The sequence below is a fragment of the Clupea harengus genome, chromosome 26 (assembly GCF_900700415.2).
Source record: "Clupea harengus chromosome 26, Ch_v2.0.2, whole genome shotgun sequence".
Lineage (NCBI taxonomy): Eukaryota > Metazoa > Chordata > Actinopteri > Clupeiformes > Clupeidae > Clupea > Clupea harengus.
Genome location: NC_045177.1, coordinates 672,495 through 690,821, shown reverse-complemented (window position 1 = coordinate 690,821; position 18,327 = coordinate 672,495). Strand labels below are relative to the sequence as shown.

The window sequence follows — 18,327 nt, the reverse complement described above, 5'->3', positions numbered from 1 at the left end:
CACGCACACACACACACACTCTCTCTCTCTCTCTCACACACACACGCCAATAATGCCACACCATAGGATGTTATGTCTAGTGTATCTGAAACAAAGCTACTCACACACACACACACACACACACTCTCTCTCACACACCGACACACACACAGTGTGTATCTGAAACAAATCTACTCTCACACACACACACTCTCTCTCACACACACACACACACACACACACACACACACACACACACACAGTGTGTATCTGAAACAAAGCTACCTGTTGTGTAGTTTATGGGAATATTAGGAAAGTTGAGCTTTTACAACAACTGCAAGCTGTTATTTCTCATATTACATGCATCCCGAAGCTGTTACAGCTTTCCACTACTCAAAGAGTATGCATTATTTCTCATATTACATACATGCCTCCTCTGCCAGTCTCTATATTCACTGTAATGTTATTTATTTCTGTTCCCTCATAGTTCTGCTTCTAGATGGTTCTGTTCCCCCACAGTTCTGCCTGTAGATGGTTCTGTTGCCCCATAGTTCTGCCTGTAGATGGTTCTGTTGCCCCATGGTTCTGCCTGTAGATGGTTCTGTTCCCCCTGTAGATGGTTCTGTTCCCCCATAGTTCTGCCTGTAGATGGTTCTGTTCCCCCACAGTTCTGCCTGTAGATGTTTTGGGGGTTTTCCCGCCACTCAAGGGTACTTTGGACCAAAACCGGTGTGGTTCTGTAAAAAGAAAAAAATTGGTTTGTCACTACACATTTGTTTTTGTGAGTGTTTGTGTGTGTGTGTGTGTGTGCGTGTGTTTCTGTGTGTGCGTGTGTTTCTGTGTGTGCGTGTGTTTCTGTGTGTGTGTGTGTGTGTCTGTGAGTCTGTGTGTGTGTGTGTCTGTGAGTGTGCGTGTGTTTCTGTGTGTGTGAGTGTGTGTGTCTGTGAGTGTGTGTGTGTGTGTGTCTGTGAGTGTGTGTGTGTGTGTGTGTGTGTGTGTCGGATCCTTACATATTGTCTTTGTTTTCCTTTTTCTGTTTTTATCCATTGAGGAGATGATCACCTGCTTGTATTTTTTTTATCCTTTCTTGTCCAAATGTCAATTGCATGTGTGTGTGTGTGTGTGTGTTGTGTACCGAATGCATTGATGTGTGTGTGCACTGAATGTATTGATGTGTGTGTGCACATGAATAATATGAAATGATATGTACTGTTTTGGTGAAAGGGAAGCACTTTACTAATGAAGTTTGCATATATATGTCTGGTGTTTGATTGTTTTACAGCAAAGTGAATGTCTACCACACACACACACACACACACACATATACACACATACACACACACACACACACACACACACATACACACACACACCACACACACATAAACAAACTCCCATATACACACACACACACACACATACACTACACACACACACATAGAAACACACACACACCACACACACATCAACACACTCTGATATACATACACACACACACACACACACACAAACACATAGAAACACACACACACACACACACACACACTCCAGCAGACGTCCAGAAAAAGCTGATGCAAATCTGTTTGATTGTGATGATGACGATTAACATGTCAAACCTTTTATTTGATTCTCTGTTTTTTAACGATTTACTGGATTAAAGTCAGTATGGCAACTTTGATGTTTGATCAATTCAATTTAAAAAAAAGAATGGCTCTGAATTCTCTCTCTCTCTCTCTGTGTGTGTGTGTGAATGTGTGAGAGAGTGGTATAATGTAACAGTCTGAAGTTGAAAATAGTCCTACAAAAGCAATAACTTCCTCTGGCACTGGTGTCAAGCTCAGGGGATTTTATACATTTTGGTCCATCTATGTAAAATGTCTATAATAAAAAAAACGCAGAGATAAGCCGTTTTTATTATCTTAATATGGTCATCAGAGAAATGTGAAATATCTGTATATCACACACTATATTATGGAAATGCCCAAACAATTGTGTATGTTTTTTTTTTTTTAAATCATCGGCATAAAATGACGTCAATCCTATGCGACAAAGTTTGAGTTGAGTTTTTTTTAGATGTGTGGAATTGGTGTCGGTTATGCTCAAAGATAGTTGACGATTTGTTTTCGGCAAGTTAGGTTGTCTCAGGACTACGATTACGAGAGAATGCGCAGACAATATAACGCTATCCATTAATGTTACATCGAAGCTACCAGTCCACCACTCGGGATAGAGTGTTTATAACAGACCCAAAGCTAGACGTTTATTGACGTGGCAAACATTTCATACAATCATCTTGGGTTTTGATTCATGAAAAGACGACATCACTCCAAAACTCGTTCAAACCAGCTGTTCTTCCATCGCAGCTTCTAGCGCTCGCTCCTCGCATTGGACATGGACGCGGTGGCATCGCCCGGTGATTCCGCTCCTCGCATCGGACATGGACGCAGTGGCATCGCCCGGGGATTCCGGCCATAGACATATATAGATGTCTATGTCTATATATATGTCTATATATCTATATATGTCTATTGCCGGAATCCCCGGGCGATGCCACCGCGCAATCCCCGGACATTATATTAGATGTCTATGTCTATATATGTCTATGATTCCGGCTGTTCGGGCTCCGGCGAGATCAGCGAGGACCCGGCCACGCTGATCCCGTGTCCACCGGACTGCCTGACGGACTCTGGCCCCGGGGGATGAAGGAGGAGGACATGGAAGTTTGGTGAGGACACTTTGTACACTTGTGAAATGACGTCTAACACCTGAGAACAGAGACGATCTTATTTTGTTTGTATCCCTCTTACCGGCAGCTTACCGCCTTGCCCGCCCTCCCTGAGAAATGTAGGCTACTTTGCACCATCCCACAACAAGTCCGTGCCACAAGGCAGTTTATGGTGTTGACGTGATTGGTTGCTGGTAGACTGATAGGCATGGAGGAGTGTGTCCAGTCACGAGATCCCTGACCTACACACCTGAGATGCACTCGCTAAATGTGTGAATTATCATCATGTCACGCGAGCGCAGAGATATCATTTCGTCCGAAAAGGCAGCAACACTCTCCGATTAAGCTTTCCTGGTCGCCGCCGTTCTGTCAAACCAAGCAATTAGTTATGAACACAAAACGTCAAAAGATTTCTTTACTCATACAATGCATTTTGTGTCATTACAAACACAGGAATGTCGATACTAGACTAATTGTAAGCAAAATTGGTATTATTATTAATAATATTTAATAATTAATAATTATTATAATTAATATTTCTCACATAATGAGTATTCCCACATCAGTATTCCCTTCTGGGGCGCCTGCGGACGCTGCACAGGCTCTTTCGTTCGTCTCCCAGGGCGACGGAGCGCCTGCAGCAGCACTGCTGGCGCCCCCTGGTGTGGAGGCCGCGCCGATGCAGGTGGTACAGCACCTACCGCATGGTCAGCCAGCTGTGCCAGGACAGGGCTGCGGTGGAGCGCGGGTTAGAGCCCAGAGCTCGTCCGTCTACCAGAACGGGAAGCCGCTGGTGCTGAGCCTGCTGGCCATGCCCGCCTCTCCTGCCCTCGTGGAGCAGGTCACATGACCATATACCAATACTTCAACTGTTGTTTGATACAGGTGTGTGAGTGAGTGAATGTTTGATGCAGGGCAGTTTCTTACAAATATTTCTACACTTACCTTCTTGTGTCCATTGCGAGTAGTAGCAGCTTCAGTGTCCCCTTGTGTTGGCTGGTCTGATCAGCCAATATAAATAGATTCCCTCGTGTCTCGGTTATTTGGGTTGTGTTTCGCTCTTTCTTATTGTCCATTGGCTCATATAGGCCTCCTTAGTTACTTTATTCATTATGTAGATTTTTTTAAGTATAAAAATGTCAAATAAATATTTATTTGAAACTTTATTCCTCCCGTTGCCTCACTGCCTGGTCCCTGACTCTACGTGTGTGTGTGTGTGTGTGTGAGTGTGTGTGTGTGTGTGTGTGTGTGTGTGTGAGTACTTGCTGTAGAATGTGCAGATATCTAGCAGATCTCCATGGTGATGACATAAAGTGCTTTAAAATGTATGATAAGAAAGACTGGTCTTGCAAATGGTCTTTCCCACCTCAGTCCAGCAGGTGGCGGTAATGCACCCAGATTGAAAGCTGCTGTGAAATCAACAGAAGAAGAAGCAGCAGCCACACATCCTCTACTCCTCTGCATCATTCTATTGGTTCCTAGGTGACCATGGAGTCAAAAGTAAATGCTGGATTTTAATGATGGTCTCCTCCTCCTCCTCTCCCTCTCCTTTCTCCTCGTCTCCCTCTCCTTTCTCCTCCTCCCCATCAGTATCTCCTCCTCCTCTTCCTCTCCTCTCACTAAAACACTACACCTGCATAATGCAATGTGTTTTTATTTAATGTATTAATCTTTATCTCCTCTCCTTCTCCTCCTCCTCTCCTCTCCTCTCACTAAAACACTATACCTGCATAATGTGTTTTTATTTAATGTATTAATTAAAGATGTAATATCAATAGAGTAGTACACTTGACTAAGTTGAAAACACACATGTTGCATTAAAGAGTCATTTCAGTACAACAGCAGATCTGACATGGTCCATATGACTTCATAGCTGGTGTGTGTGTGTGTGTGTGTGTAAGTGTGTGTGTGTGTGTATGAATAAGTGTTTACACGTGTGTGTGAATGAATGAATAAGTGTTTACACCTAAAACCCCCTTTTAAAAGCACCAAATCCATGGGATTTATTAAGGTAAAACAAATTCAACATCCACAAGACAACCATATCAGAACATAGCTGCACAACAAAATCCCAGGCTGAGAGGCAGCAAGACCAGCAGTCCTCAAGTTAGAAGCCTCTCCTCTGCAGCAGGAAACAGCTTCTTGATCACCTGGCCAGGTGCATCTCATCTGCAATCAGGGGGAACACAACCTGGGCAGAGCTACAGAAAAGGGAAGGAAAGTGATAAACAAACAACACAACACATGTGGCCATAACAACTTGTGTGTGTGAATTGATACGTGTTTACATGTGTGTGTGTGTGTGTGAATGAATAAGTATTGGTTTACCATCTAGGCGCTTCATGTACCATTAAGTTTAGAACTTAATTGCAAATCATCAGATGTTAATTCAAATTTTGTGTGAATTCATACGTGTGTGTATATATTAAGTAATACTTCCTGTGGATCTGGATAATATATATATATATGTATATGTATTAATGATATAATATATATATATATATATATATATATATATATATATATATATATATATATATATATACTGTATATATATATGATTAAAAAAAAAAACGTTCTGCTAACTGACTAAATGAAAAGGACGACCAGGGCCAAATGTCACCAGCCATAATATCAGCCAATACGGATCAGTTATGACATGACACTCACCAATAGGAGGAGCTGTTGTTGGTCACTTGAAGAAGGATCACCCAGTAAGAGCCAATAGGAGGAGCTGTTGTTGGATCACCCAGTGAGAGCCAATAGGAGGAGCTGTTGTTGGTCTCTCAAAGTAGGATCACCCAGTAAGAGCCAATAAGAGTGGCTGTCGGTCACTTGAAGACGAAATCCTGCCTGCTCTCCTTCTGTGTGAATGCGTGGATGACGCGGTCGTGCAGGGCGTTTCTGCACTTCAGGTCCTGAAGCAACTCCGACTCCACGGCCATGAGAAGCAGCGGGGGGGCCGGTCGCGCGACGAGGGCCTCCGCGGTCCCTAAGCACGCTCGGATTTTGCCCCGCGCCGAGGAGGCCGACGAGGCGGGCGAGGTCGCGGTCAGGGGGAGGGTGACCGCCAAACACACCAGCGCGTAGACCTGGCACAGCGTGTCCTGCAGCGCCCCCCGGTGGAGGAAGGCCAGCAGCTCCGACGGGCTCTTCTCGTAGAACTCCACCATGGCGTACATGACGATGAGCTCAGCCTTCAGCCGCGGGACGTCGAAGAGCATCGGCCCGTGACTCTCCTTCAAGCGGTCCAGCAGGTGGTCGGGGAATTGCTCTCGGTAGGCCACAGACAAGGACGTGTCGAGGAGGGAGAGGAAGGAGAGCTTCTCGTGGTCCTTGAAGCGATTCCTCGTCTGATTGATGATGTTGTCAAGGACGTCGTCGTGGAGTTGCCGGTATCGCGCGCGGACGTTCTCGTCAGGGTGACGTCTCCGCGGTGTCGGCGCACCCGCCCGACTCGCGGCGGACGTGTAAGTGCCGTCAAAGCGCTGCCTCTCGTTCTCGACGCCGCCGCAGAACTCGTCCGCTCGGTCGAGCCAGACCTGCATGTTCAGTGGCTCGGTCGTTGCAGCGCGTTGAAGAAACACTCGGCCCGGTCCAAAACACGGGAGAAGACGGAGAGCAGGAAGCAGAAGTCGAAGCTGCCCAGAAGGCCGATGTAGCCGTCAGCGCTGCGCACCGCGTCCTCGCCGTACGCCTCGTGGTTCTGCAGGAGCGCTTCCTTTCTCTCCAGGACCGTTCGGACTAACCTCGACTCGTGGTGCCACCCGATCGGTGCCGCCCGCGGAAGCCGACGTTCGCAGATCTCGTCAAGCAACGCAGCGCATTTCGCCGATCGGAGAAAAAATGCTGCCAAACCAGAGAGATGGGAAAAGAACACCTTGCATTCCCTGATCTTGGACGCGCCCTGCGTGACGACCCGATGCCAGGCGATGGCGTCGCTGTGGATGAATAAGGCCATCGGAGCTCGAGCTCTCACTGTGGCCTGAACTGCATTGATACCGGACCGCAGAACCGCCGTTCCATCATAGCACTGTGCTACAACCTTCTCCAGGCAGTCGTGCTCCTCCAGCAGGCGCAGGACGACGGCGCCGGTGTCTTCGGTCCTCCTGCTCTGCGACACGCCGACCGCCCTGATGAAGCGCTCCGTCACGCCGTCGCCGGTCACAGAGACAGCTGGGTCGTCGTGTCGCTGTTGCTGCCGTCCGAGATGTCGTCAACCATGACGGCTACGTACGGCGCGTTCCTCACCTCCTCGTGGATCGCTTGCCCCATCACCTCCCCGATCGAATGGATCAAGTCTTCCTGGATCCCGCCGCCTGATGCCTCGCTGAAGACTCTGTTGTGGGGAGAGATGGTACCTCAGGTCGGGGTCGTGCTCCGACAGGAAGGACAGGAGCTCCGCGTAGTTCCCTCGACCGGTCGCCCCGCTGCCTCCCCCGCTGCCTCCGCCGCCGAGCCCCCCGAGAGCGAGATGCTGTTTCCCCAGGAACACGACGCAGTCGACGAGCTTCCTCAGGACCTCTCGGTTCTTCCTGACCTGCTCGTTGTGCAGCGCGGCGACCTCCCGGCGTCGCTGCTCGTCCTGCTGCTGCGGGTCCGCGCGCACGGCAAACACTCTTAAGGACACGGCGGCCTGGATGTGCCCGATCGCCATCTGGTGCCGAAGCGCAGCCTTCGTGAGGCAGCTCAGGTTGGCGAAGCCCTTGTAGCTCCACGCTCCTCTGTCGTTGGAGAACAGGAGGCAGTCGTAGCAGTAGAGCCGGTTGGTACGCTCCGACCCCGTGAGCCACGGGTAACGCTCGTAGTTGACGACCTGGAAGTGCCGCACGAACCCCTTATAGGGCTGGGTGATGGTCAGCTGGGGTGTCGGTCGACCGCGCGTGATTATCTCCAGCTGGTCCTCGTCGGATCTCTTTGAGAAGTGACTCCAGAGCAGGTCGGCCACCAGGTCCGAGGTCATCCCCGGGCTCTGGTGCCTCTTCTGGGCCGAGGACGGGGTGCAGTCGGGACCTTCCTCTTTCCTGCGGCGCCCACGAGCAGTAGGGGCAGGAGAGCACGGGGGAGCGGAGCGCGGGGCAGGAGAGCGCGGGGCAGGAGAGCATGGGGCAGGAGAGCACGGGGCAGGAGAGCACGGGGCAGGAGAGCACGGGGCAGGAGAGCATGGGGCAGGAGAGCACGGGGCGGCTGGACTTCCGTTCGATATGAATGCCGACTCTGGGGTCTCTGACAATAAAAAGAAAAGAATGAATAAATGAATGTATGTGTCAGAGCAACAGCAACGCACACACACACACACACACACACACACACACACACACACACACACACACACACACACACACACACACACACACACACACACACACACACACACACACACACACACGCAGAACCCCACTGGCTTGACCACTTCCTATGATATACAGGCCAAATTTCTTTTTTAACAAAAACACAAAAACACATAAAGATTATATTTTAACAATAACACATAAAGATTGTCCACAATACTTACCATATTGATTAACGATTTCTGATTAAGATGGGACATTATCTGGTAGCCCAAACGAAGGCTCTCATTTACAGACTATAACTCTTTATTAATACAAACTAGTCTTGATGTATTCATTATCTGGTTTATCTCTTAATTCTATACAAACTAATGGTTAGTCCCATAACCCTTCTGTCCTGTTTGGCCACCCACACACCCACACACACACCCACACACACACACACACACATCTGATCCTAACCCTTCGGTCCTGTTTGGCCAAACATCTGATCCTAAAAAGTCTGAATGGTAAAAAGGTCAAAAGGTCATGCATCACAACCTGTAAGAATCTTACAAAAAGTGGCTCTAAATATGATGGATGCGCATCCTGAAGGCAAAGTGGTTCAAACTATGTAACAGACCACACACACACACACACACACACACACACACACACACACAGAGACACACACACACACACAGAGACACACACACACACACAGACACACACACACACATGCACACACACACACACACACACGCGCACACACACACACGCGCACACACACACACACACACACACACACACACACACACACACAGCTGCCTTACCCTCATTCTGAAGTTCATCATTCCTGTGTGATTCTTGATCGACCTCGATCCTTTCTTCCTCCTCTTTGACCTCAACCCACTCTTCTTCTTCCTCCTCTTTGACCCCTCCATTCGTTGACCTCTCCGTGACCTCAACCCACTCTTCCTCTTCTTCTTTGACCCCTCCATTTGTTGACCTCTCCTTGACCTCGGTCTTGCTGCAGCAGTCCACCAGTTGGTTTGTTTGGGTTCCGTCGTCACGCCCTGCGCTGAGTGACAACGCGGGACCCGGTTCCGTCTTAACGAAGAGAAGAACAGAGACACTGGGTGGTGTGGCCTCTTCCAGAACCGGTCTGGGGAGAATCGGTCTGGGACAGGAGAACTCAGCCTGAACACAGAACACAGAACACAGAACACAGAACAGGAGAACATGAGTTGATGTGAAGTGACAAAGTAAACAAGCCACACACTAATGGTAAACAACAATAATAATAAAAACAGTGATAAACAACAGATGGACTTAAGGCCTATTTAATGAACATTTTATTATTCCTGATTTAATGAACACCACATTTACCTTCTTCCCCTTTAACACATCTCATGGTTTGTCTACAACTAGAAAGCTAACTAACGTCAGACGACACCAACAACTAGCAGGCTAACTAACTTAGGTAACGTCACAACACGTCACATTGGATTTGGAAAATTGGAAAGGAAGTCATGGAGCTGCTATCACAGCACGGCTAGCTACTTACACAGCATGGCTAGCTGCTATCACAGCACGGCTAGCTACTTACACAGCATGGCTAGCTGCTATCACAGCACGGCTAGCTACTTACACAGCATGGCTAGCTGCTATCACAGCACGGCTAGCTACTTACCGGTTGCGGTCGTGGTCCCTTTAAAGTTGGAACTGCCCCCCTCTTCAGTTTTAAATACTGGGCGAAGCCCGCTTGACATTGTCCAAGATTCGAGAAACTGCCTGGAGGGAAATGTGCAGAGCAAACCAGCAACTTTGAATTGAAGCTGTCGGGGATCCTGTTGAAGAAGATGAACGTCAGCCATGCCTGCTGACACTTCGGTTCCTTGGGAAGGCTGTGCAAAGTCCGGCTCTCCCCCTCACAGCCCGGGACGGCACACCTCGGCACAGAGCACTGCAAAACAGAACCGATTCATTTACACCTCGGCACAGAGCACTGCAAAACAGAACCGATTAAATTACACCTCGGCACAGAGCACTGCAAAACAGAACCCATTCATTTACACCTCGAATTATTATTAAAAGTAATAAGACCTGGCAACCTGCTGATCAACTTACAGGGTAGGTGGGGGTCGTGGTCGCACGCGCGCACACACACACACACGCACGCACGCACGCGCACACACACCTCTCTTTAACAGTTTGAATTTGGACTGCAGTGCCCATTTCAAACGCTTGCTGTGAGTACAACATATTGGTCTTTTAAAAGTAATGCAAAAACCCTGTAAAATACCACCAATAGCCGAGTTCACAACATGCGATATAGCTGGCAATGTGGTGCTGTGTCAACAGAGACCTTTTGAGGGTTCACACACACACACACACACACACACACACCAGAGACCTTTTGAGGGTTCACACACACACACACACACACACACTCAACAGAGACCTTTAGAGGGTTCACACTAGACACACACACACACTCAACAGAGACCTTTAGAGGGTTCACACTAGACACACACACACACTCAACAGAGACCTTTTGAGGGTTCACACACACACACACACACACACACACACACACACACACAACAGAGACCTTTTGAGGGTTCACACTAGACACACACACACACAAGCTGGGCTGTTGGTGGTGTTTGCAAGGTTTTTGCATGCCTTTTAGGAAGTTAGCTTGCTAGTTTTGGAACAGAACTACTAATTGCTGCTTTAATGTGTCATATGGGGTAATTGAGGGATTGCCCTCGATCTGTAAAACACGCAACTCCCTAATAATCCCTTGAATTTTAAATTGATTCAGGGAAATACCTTCATCACACCATATATCACATATCACAGGACATATTTAAGAACTATCTTAAGGCTTGGTTAAATTCGAGGTTAAATTCCTGAAATATGTGTGGAAACGAAGAGAGCTTTTGCTTAGTTTCATGGGCAACCAATGGGATATGTTATTTACATTTACATTTTACATTTAGTCATTTAGCAGACGCTTTTATCCAAAGCGACTTACAAGGATGTATACACATTTTTACATTTACATTGATGGCACACCGCACATCAGGAGCAATTAGGGGTTGCTCAATCTTGCTCAAGGACGCTTCGACAGGGAATGTTATGTTATATAGTCTGCCATTTTCGATGTTATTGTAAATGATGCTGTTTCGTTACTCCTGAAACACACTGATGATTACAAATGTTTAAACGTGATTGAAATGTGATTTATTTCATGTACAATACAGAACGGCGACAGGCAACTTTATTGATACCGCGAGCCCAACCGCAGAATACAGTAGAGTAGACGTTAAACATTTAGGATCAAATAAAGTGGTGCTTTGTTACGTTCCTTATAATTAACGTCAGGTGAAAATCAGCGAGATGCCTTCAACTCGTAGCTAATTCGCATAATGTTTGTTTGTTAGCTGGCTAAAGACTTTGGTAGACAGTACACTGGTAGACACTGGTAGACACCTTTCGCTGAGCACACACGCACCAACCGATACCCAAGGCGTCAAATTCAGCTCACGTTATATATTGTACTGTTATCAGATCTAGCCAGTTAACTATAGATGGGTTCTAACGTTTAACGTTACATTGAATGGTTAGCTTACTTTGGGTTGTTTCCCCCTGAGATACGCTAAAGTCACACGCCCCTTGTATGCCCCGTTGCCTAGCTAACTTGCTTACCCATGGCTAACGACTGAAACGGAGAATATCTGTATGTTTCTACAAAAACAAAGTTATTTGTTTAGTCACACAACATCTCATACAACGAGCGGCGCATCTTAATTTACCATGTTTTTTCGCCGGGGAACTCGTGGTTCAGCAGCTGATTCCTGCCCCTGATTTTGAGGACTCTGCATGCGTCATTATAGTGCGACAAGTTGAGGCGGGGCGAGTTTTCTTTTGGTAGGCTATCTTTCCTTGAACTGAGCAGAAATTGTATTGTATATTGTATTTTGTGTTTGTAACTGAGTGTGTGTGTGTGTATGTGTATGTGTGAGAGAGACAGTTTGTGTGTGTGTGTGTGTGCATACAGGGCCCTATTCGTCGTAGCTCGTTAAGCGAGTTACCGAGATCATTTTCAGGATGAGATAATATAAGTCCCTCTTTTCGGTTTGTGGAAGCATCTTTCGATAAATCACCATAACAACACATCAATTAGCTCCAACCTGCTCCAGCGCAGGCTAGTTTAAGTGAAGCTGGATAAGATTGCCACACCCCCGGAAAAAGGAGAGATCCCATTGACCAAGGAGCGATATTAGTTAGATTGGTGCTTCATAGGGAGAGAGTTCTTCGCGATCGCCAAGATCCATTATTCCTGAACATTTTTCCAATTAAGGAAAACATTGTCGTGCTGTCCCTGTAATTTTAAGTTCAGTTCGTTGAGGGATGAAAAGACATCGGCCAGATAAGACAAATTGAGAAGCCAATCATCAGTGAATAATTCGGCAAGAGCGGACTTTTTCTGGATAAGGAACGCATGAATTTCATGTCTAAGTTCATAGAATCTGGTGAAAACTCTGCCTTTGGACAACCAGCGCACTTCAGTGTGAAACAGTAAGGGCCGAAACACACCAAACGCCTTTTTAAAAACGGGACGCTAGCAAATGCATTGTTTCCTATGGTACGGCGCACCTTGCGTGTGCGCCTTTTCTCCGCCACGCGTTGCGTCTTCCTAGCGTTTTTTAGATGCGCTTAAAAGTTGAACTATTCTCAACTTTCCAGTGCAAGGCGCGGAGGCGCACCGCTCATCAATGCCAGACTCGGCCAAGGCAGGTTGCGCACGCAGCTCCGCTTCCTAGGCGCCGGGAAAAACAGTGGGCTGAAACACACTAAACGCGTTTTTAAAACGGCAGACGCTTCAAAAACGCCTTGGCAAAGTGCGGCGGGCAAAACATTCGCAGGATCACCAGGTTGTTTTGGCCAATGGGGTGTCTATGTATATATGTCTATGGTCGCGACCCAGTCTTTGGGAAACAATGAATCCTGGAGAGCGCTGTTTTATGATTGGCCAGCTATAAGGGGGACAGACGTCATTATTCTGCGACCAGTTTAACAGTCTGTGATGTAAACCAAGAAAACTTTACAATCTGCTGATGTCCTAAAATCAAGCAGAGGAATAATTGACAACTATATGATCGGTTTGAATGATTCGATTATATTTCAAGCACACGGCGTTTACAAAGGATAGTAAAAAAACTAACGGACAGTGGTGGAGTAACGTTATTATCGCTAGCATGGAACTCAAAAGTGGAACGCAACCAGCCCAGATGAGAAAACCACTGCAATGTTGTCGGTGCTTGTTGTTTGAACGCTACTTGACGATTAATAGTAGTATTATTGAATATGTGTTGTAGATTGCAATTTCATGAACAGAAAGGCTTTGCTTAAAGACGGGGAGGACCGTTGCAAAATAACGCTAGCTAGTTAAATAGCCAACGTTCTTCACGTTAAGTAAATGTTACCTGTCATAACATTAGTCGCAAGGGTTCGTGTGAGTGTCGTTTAGTTAATGTTACCTGTTACATTTGGCATAAGTGGAGCTATACGTTATCCGATAAGTGCAGGACTACCACTTCGCTTGACCTGCGCATGGATCTGTCAAGATCAACATCCGCGGTGAGATCACCGGGCTCTGACAGCAGCCGCGCGGACCGGACACCACTGCCGGTACCGGTACCGTTCAGGGCTTTGCCGAGCAGCGGGAAAACGTCCGGATCTAGTATTAATGAAGAGGATTCCGATTCGGTTTCTGATGGATACGAGTCGGAGCCATATCAGCTTGGTGAGAAATAAATCCTCTTTATTTGTCGTTTCTCTGTCGTTGTCACACACAGAGAGAGAGGTGGGCATCCGTGCCCCGATGATCAGTGATGTATTGTTAAATGCGTGTGCCCAGGGATGAAAATATGAAGTAGGCCTGTGTGTGTGGTGTGCGTGTGTGTGTGTGTAACAGTGTGTGTGTGTGTGTGTGTGTGCGCATGTGTGTATGTGTAACAGTGATTGGCTTGGGTGTTTAGTGTGTGTCTGTAACAGTGGTTGTGTGTGTGTGTGTGGTGTGTAGCAGTGGTTGGCGCACCCCTCTCTCTAACAGCTGTGTGCTTTCGCCCCTCCCTGAAAGCCCAAATTCACTCTCAGCCAGGCTGTGGCTACACGCACACGCACATGCGCACGTGCACACGCGCATGTTTGTTGTCACTCATGATGAACTGTAAGTCTGGTTTGTTGTTATTGATGAACTGTAAGTCTGGTTTGTTGTTATTGACGAACTGTAAGTCTGGTTTGTTGTTATTGATGAACTATAAGTCTGGTTTGTTGTTATATGAATGTACGCGAGAATTCCGTACTGTAATGACGTTGTTTGGTTAGCAGCTAGTATGTTAGTGTTTGTTAGTATAGCTAATTCTAAATTCTCTGAACTACATCTAAATTCTATGAACTACGTCTAAATTCTATGCACTAATTCTAAATTATATGCACTAATTCTAAATTCTCTGAACTACATCTAAATTCTATGAACTACATCTAAATTCTATGCACTAATTCTAAATTCTATGCCCTAATTCTAAATTCTATGCACTAATTCTAAATGCTAGGCCCTAATTCTAAATTCTATGCACTAATTCTACTACTGTCTTCTTCTCTGCCCTTCAGGGTCCGAGGCCTCGGTGTTCTCGTGTTCCCTGTGCCCCCTGTCCTACACGGCTCAGATCTACCTCCACAAGCACATCAAGCGGAGCCACACGGACGAGTACGTGCGCCTGCTGAGGTCTGGGGAGATCAGATCAGAGACTCTGGCACCTTGCAGAAGCGGTGGCGGCGGCAACAGCCAACAGACACAGACACACACACAAACACACACACACACACCTTCCAGAAGCGTTGGCGGCAGCAGCCAACAAACACAGACACAAACACAAACACAGACACAAATACAAACACAAACACAAACACACACATCCTCAAGGGTGCCGTCCAGCGCAGATCCCTCCTCTAAGATATCAGCTTCGTCTTCAGAGCGGCGGGAGGAGCCCAGCCATCACTGCTTCCTGTGCGCCACCAGCTTCCCTGCTGACGACCGCCTGGAACACCAGCAGCAGCATCTTCATCTTCCCCCCTCAGACGACCGCCTGGACCAGCAGCAGCATCTTCATCTTCCCCCCTCAGACGACCGCCTGGACCAGCAGCAGCATCTTCAGCGGCCCCCCTCAGACGACCGCCTGGAACACCAGCAGCATCTTTCCCCCTCAGATGACCGCTTGGACCAGCAGCAGCAGCAGCAGCATCTTCCCCCCTCAGATGACCGTGTGGAGCAGCAGCAGCAGCTCTTCCTCTGCCCCCTCTGTGGCAAGAACTTCCCCGAGGAGACGAATCTGAGCGAACACCAGCGCACTCACACAGGAGAGAGGCCGTACCAGTGCTCGCGCTGTGGCAAGGGCTTCTCTGACGAGAGGAATCTGAGCGAACACCAGCGCACTCACACGCCGGCGGGGGAGTGGCCGTACCACTGCACTCAGTGTGGCAAGAGCTTCACTCCAGAGGCAAGCTTTAGACGTCACCGGCGCACGCACACAGGAGAACGGCCGTACCACTGCACCCAGTGTGGCAAGAGCTTCACCAGAGAAGATCATCTCAGACAGCACCAGCGCACGCACACAGGGGAGAGGCCGTACCACTGCACTCAGTGTGGCAAGAGCTTCACTGAAGGCGGCGCTCTCAGGCAGCACCAGCGCATTCACACGGGAGAACGGCCGTACCACTGCACGCAGTGCGGCAAGAGCTTCACCACGGACGGGACTCTTAAACGCCACCAGCGCATTCACACGGGGGAGAGGCCGTACCACTGCTCCGACTGCGGCAAGAGCTTCACTCTCCAGGGAGACCTCAAACGCCACCAGCGCACCCACACAGGGGAGAGGCCGTACCACTGCACCCAGTGCGGAAAGAGCTTCAGTCAGTCTGGGGATTTAAAGAAGCACCTACGCACTCACAAAAAGGAAACCACTTCACACTCGTAGATCGCCTGGCCGTAGTTGTGGGGGGTGTAGTTTGCACTCCACACCACCAGGGGTCAGTCACCGTTATGCACTCACAAAAAAGAAACCGCTTCATAGACTGCCATAGACTGAGACAACATGGACTGAATTTGTGTGAATGGGATATTCTGTCAAAGGTCATCTTAATGTACTGTATTTTTTACGGGTGGTTATTATTGTGTGATCCATCTTATCATTTTATACTGAAATCTTCATACATTGACCCTCCCTCCCTTCCTGCCAGGCTGTGGTGGTGGGGTGTAGTGTTCAGGATGATGACTGTGGATAAAATACACAGTATACATAGACACACATACACGCAGACACACACACACACAGACACACAGACACACGCACACACACACACACACACACACACACACACACACTTACACTCACACACACACACACACACACTCACACTCACACACACACACAGCACCTAAACTCATCATGAACAGTGATCTGATCTGATCTGTAGAGTTGGTGCATTAAGTGTTGACTAATAGTGGGCTTATTATGTTATGATCATCAGTGTTTTCACAGCCACAGACATTGTGTTGTTAGGATCATCAGTGTTTTGAGTGTGTGTGTGTGTGTGTGTGTGCGTGCGAATTAAGCCATAAAGTGAACTATACAAGCGTGTGCAATATTCATAATATTAACATTAGAGGCTTTGCCTCGTCCAATGAAATATCAGCAAAAGTGTCTGCTGAGCCAATCAGGAACATCAAGGAAATGACACATTTCACCTGAAAATGTGTTCTGCCATTGCTTCTCAACAAACACACACACACACACACACACACACACACACACACACACACACACACACACACTGCTCTATGTTCTCAATAATGTCCATAAAGGATTCTCTTCTCAGGACAGCACAGAATGGTTAACCACAGATACACACACACACACACACACCTCTATGTGTTTACCATACAGCTCTGTGTGTGAGTGTATGTGTGTGTGTGTGTGTGTGTGTGTGTGTGTGTAAACACCTTACAGAATTGGTTTGGCCCAGACCATTTCTACACACACACACACACACACAGCTCTGTGTGTGAGTGTATGCCCAGACCATTTATATTGTCCCTACAGCCAATCACCAGTCCACCTACACTACATTTACATTTACATTTACATTTAGTCATTTAGCACTGGGAACCAAATAAATGTTCACCCTGTTTCTGGTGGCACTTCTTTGCCGTCGCACTGACAAGCTAAACGAAAACACGAACCACATCACCCCAGTGGGTAATCGATTCAATCAAACCAAGTGTGTTCACCAACTCGGTTCATGAAAATAAATAAATAAATGGCTTAAAGCCAAATTTGTGTCCTAGCCTTCTTTGTTAAAGTTCTTTCAATTGTGTGTGTGTGTGTGTGTGTGTGTTTGTGTATAAGTATAGCAGTCTGTATGTGTGTAAACACGTTTGTATACAAGTTTGTATGTGTTTGTGTATACTGTGTCTGTGTGTGTATGTGTGTTGGAGTGTGTGTGTGTGTGTTTGCGTATAAGTATAGCATCTGTATGTGTGTACGCACGTTTGTATACAACACTTGTTTTTATTCATTCAATTATTTTCAGGGAAATGTGGAGGATATGTATTCATGTATTTGGTTGAATGTACAGGGATAGGCCTACTGCTTTGGTGGAGGATATTTATTCATGTATTTGGTTGAATGTACAGGGATAGGCCTACTGCTTTGGTGGAGGATATTTATTCATATATTTGGTTGAATGTACAGGGATAGGCCTACTGCTTTGGTGGAGGATATTTATTCATGTATTTGGTTGAATGTACAGGGATAGGCCTACTGCTTTGGTGGAGGATATTTATTCATGTATTTGGTTGAATGTACAGGGATAGGCCTACTGCTTTTGGTGGAGGCAGTAGAAATAGACTGTCTCTTTGTCCTCCCAGACAAAAGCTTGCATTCCTGGTGAACAGCCATGGTCTCCTGAATCAGTATGAATATGGGTGATTTAATGTCATGTTTGGTGCACTCTATCACTCTTGTTTTTATACCACTTAGACAAATTAAAGAAAAGGCCTCAAACAGAATCACAAGGCACAGAAATGGTTTGAAAACAGGTTTGTTTATTGTGCGCTCTTATAACACAACAGTTTTTTTTTCCTTTCGGACGTCAAAATCAGGCCACATGTTGCACCTTTAAGTGTTGACCTACAGTGGGGAAAATATGTATTTGACCCCATGCCGATTTTGCAAGTTTGGCCACTTGCAAAGAAATGTGTGATCTATAATTGTAATG

General features: G+C 47.1%; 4 protein-coding genes across 8 annotated transcripts in view; 2 read left to right on the top strand and 2 right to left on the bottom strand.

Moving 5' to 3' along the window:
- Positions 1-18,327, bottom strand: part of LOC122128889 — a 237,446-nt gene that overhangs the window by 174,597 nt on the left and 44,522 nt on the right. The window lies entirely within an intron of this gene.
- The window catches only part of LOC105912341, a 102,195-nt gene that overhangs the window by 69,519 nt on the left and 14,349 nt on the right, over positions 1-18,327 (top strand). The window lies entirely within an intron of this gene.
- LOC116219810 lies at positions 4,682-6,866 on the bottom strand. Its single transcript, XM_031563757.1, has 2 exons — positions 5,375-6,866; positions 4,682-4,905 (listed from the first exon to the last, which is right to left on the bottom strand). Exon 1 carries the CDS (start codon positions 6,250-6,252, stop codon positions 5,536-5,538), a length of 717 nt encoding a protein of 238 aa, XP_031419617.1. The 5' UTR covers positions 6,253-6,866; the 3' UTR covers positions 4,682-4,905; positions 5,375-5,535.
- On the top strand, positions 12,812-16,388 carry LOC105893116 (zinc finger protein 135-like). Of its 2 annotated transcripts, none has more exons than XM_031563707.2 (2): positions 12,812-13,792; positions 14,662-16,388. In XM_031563707.2, the coding sequence occupies exons 1-2, from the start codon at positions 13,600-13,602 to the stop codon at positions 16,023-16,025; spliced, it is 1,557 nt and encodes a 518-aa protein (XP_031419567.1). In that variant the 5' UTR covers positions 12,812-13,599; the 3' UTR covers positions 16,026-16,388. The 2 variants fall into 2 exon arrangements, with proteins under 2 accessions (XP_031419567.1, XP_031419568.1); XM_031563708.2 differs by lacking the exon at positions 12,812-13,792 and adding an exon at positions 14,086-14,218.